The sequence below is a fragment of the Trypanosoma grayi genome, assembly GCF_000691245.1.
Source record: "Trypanosoma grayi strain ANR4 Tgr_1651_V1, whole genome shotgun sequence".
Classification (NCBI taxonomy): Eukaryota; Euglenozoa; class Kinetoplastea; order Trypanosomatida; family Trypanosomatidae; genus Trypanosoma; species Trypanosoma grayi.
The window spans coordinates 1-2525 of NW_008827269.1; the positions used below are offsets into that span (position 1 = coordinate 1).

The following is a 2525-nucleotide window of genomic DNA, read 5'->3' on the forward strand; positions in this document are numbered from 1 at the left end:
AGGGGGCAGCACCAAAAGCAAGAGTAATTAAAAGTCCCCCAAATAACAAAATGTCTTCACTCAGCAGGGACGCACATGAGTTTCGTTCGCATGGCATATATACTTTGTTACGCTCACAACGCAGCCACACAGCTCCCCAAACCAAGGAGGAGGAGGAGAAGCAAGGGCAGGTGACACATAGTCACACATGTTGGGCTGAGGCTGCCATCGCATCTCATTCCCGGACTGTTCTCTCCCGTCGCTGCGGTATTGGCATTCACTTCATCAAATTCTTTTGTTCCAGATAAAACAGAAGAGGGAGTAATAGCACTGGGCTCGATGGTGGTTTCTTGAACAACACACTCCAGCTTCTCCTCCACCTCCAGCCCTGGCGCCACCGTAATTTGGTTAGCGGTCACCATAAATGACCGCAACTCGTCGTCGCTCAGCTTACGGTTGAACAGAAGGACGTTGGTCACTGTCACCTGATTGCCTGCATCTGTGTTCTTCGTCGCCCGCCCACCAATGTAAATGTGGGAGATGTCCACCTTCCATAAGTCGTACCCGTGCTCCACGCCGGAACCCTCCAGCATCTTGCCATTAACGTAAGCGTAGAGCCTCTTCCCCGCCATCGCGAGCACCACCTGGAACGGTTTGTTCAGCTCCCAAGCCGAAGTTGGACGAGCCTCCTTCGCCCCAAACGTGGGACGCCATTTTTTCTCGCTGGTGTACGCCAGCTCCAAGAATCTGACGCTCTGTTCTCCGCCGTTTTCAAGCCCCAGAATTGGAATAGGCTCCGCACCAGTTGGAACGTGATGGATTATCACAGTCGCCAGAAGCGTAAACCTGTCGTTTGAAAACTGATAGCGTTGGTTCTGCCCCTGCTTGCTCACTGGCCAGCGCGCCCCACCGTCGGGTCCCTTAAATATGAAGCCGTTGGGAACCTTTTCACCATTAACCACAGTTGCATCAACACAGCGATAAACGTCTCTCCAGTTCCCTACATCTGCATGGTCAGACAAAAACCCAACAAGCCCAGCTGCAGGAAAAGGCACAGGACAATTATTAGTACACAAGTACGAGAAGTAGTTATCTTGTGCCTTCCATGTCCTCACCACGGATTTTATCAACTCCAGCTCGTTGATCAAATGAGCAAAGACAAGACTGTACACCTCACCCTTATTGGTCTCGTGCAGACAATACAGTTTACCACCCTTTGTGTACAACAGGGAACTGTAGGCGCTGTTCTCGTCACCAACGGAAATCTGGCCAACGTCAAAGATGCGCCTGTTGTCCGTCACCCACAGGTGGAGCCGGTCACGATCCCACCTCCCCTTGAAATTTAGCGGGTGCGTAAACAGCATCACACGCACCCCCTCAATGGTCACCGGAATAAAGCTACTTTGACTACCGGGGCCGACACGTTTTGGTGAGTTGCCCCACACACGAGAGAGCGTACCCCGCGCCTCTAACCACGTCTCTCCCATGTCCGTCGACTCGTACACCCTACGATAACCATCGTCCCGTCTCGCATTCATGATGAGCTTTCCCTCCCATTCCAATATCGACGGCTCAGAGCAGCCCTGCTCCGCGTTTCCCTCCGCAAACGTCCACGTCTTACCATTGTCTTCTGAATACATGACAGACACCCATACGATTTTGTTATTGTTCGCAATAGTCAGTCGTTGAATCGGAAACACAAGCGTTCCATTCTGCAACGCAATGGCCGTGCTCACACCACCAAGAAACTGCACTGACGGATAGCCCCCAACCTCATTCGGATAGATAGACTTCAGCGATACAGGCTTCGACCACAAAATATTCGCAGATCTTATGTCGCAAGGGTCTGTCCTTCCTACCTCGCCAACAACCAGCAGGGGCTCCCAGTCGCTTCCATCTTCCTGCCAATTCCAGTAGATCGAAGTTATATTGTAGCTCCCCACCAGAACGTAAATATTGTTCCCCTTCACGATGATCGTCGGGTCCAGCACACGAGAATAGTTACTGTTCACACGGCTGTTCTTGATTACCGTTTGCGATTTCCACGAGTCCCCATCATCAACGCTGAACATTGCCACAGTTTCAATAAAAGAGTTATCATCGGAGGTCAAATACCGAGCGTCTCCTATGGCGACAAGCACCCCGTCCACCTCCACGAGTGAGGGGACCCGAAAGGAATGAGGCACCCTCGGCACAACGTCTCCATCGTCCTGCTCGAAGGGCATTGGGGTCTTTCCTCGTTCAAAAAGCGGATATCTGTACGACTTGCAACCACTTACCGGCTTAACGTCCACCGCTTGTCCACTGCCGCAAAACAAGACGCCAAGTAAAAGAAGCGATTGCAAGAGCATTGCGAATGACCTTCAAGACTCTTAATTTCTTATCCTTGATTCGGTCAACCACAAGAAACCTGGAGTTAGTGAAGAAATCAGCCTCCAGAAGTGAACCTAAAAACCTTACCAGCACCAGGTTATAGTGTGTCTCTTACTGTCGACGGTCGCAGAGAAAGAGGAAGTGTGAAGGGGAGCAACAGAGGGTAGAAGAAC

General features: G+C 51.3%; 1 protein-coding gene across 1 annotated transcript; it reads right to left on the bottom strand.

Annotated features, from left to right (window-relative positions):
* Positions 1–113: 113 nt before the first annotated feature.
* DQ04_16511000 (sialidase) lies at positions 114–2330 on the bottom strand (the record flags this gene model as incomplete). The annotated part of the gene is made up of 1 exon (XM_009317479.1): positions 114–2330. The coding sequence occupies one exon, from the start codon at positions 2328–2330 to the stop codon at positions 114–116; it is 2217 nt and encodes a 738-aa protein (XP_009315754.1).
* Positions 2331–2525: the final 195 nt, after the last annotated feature.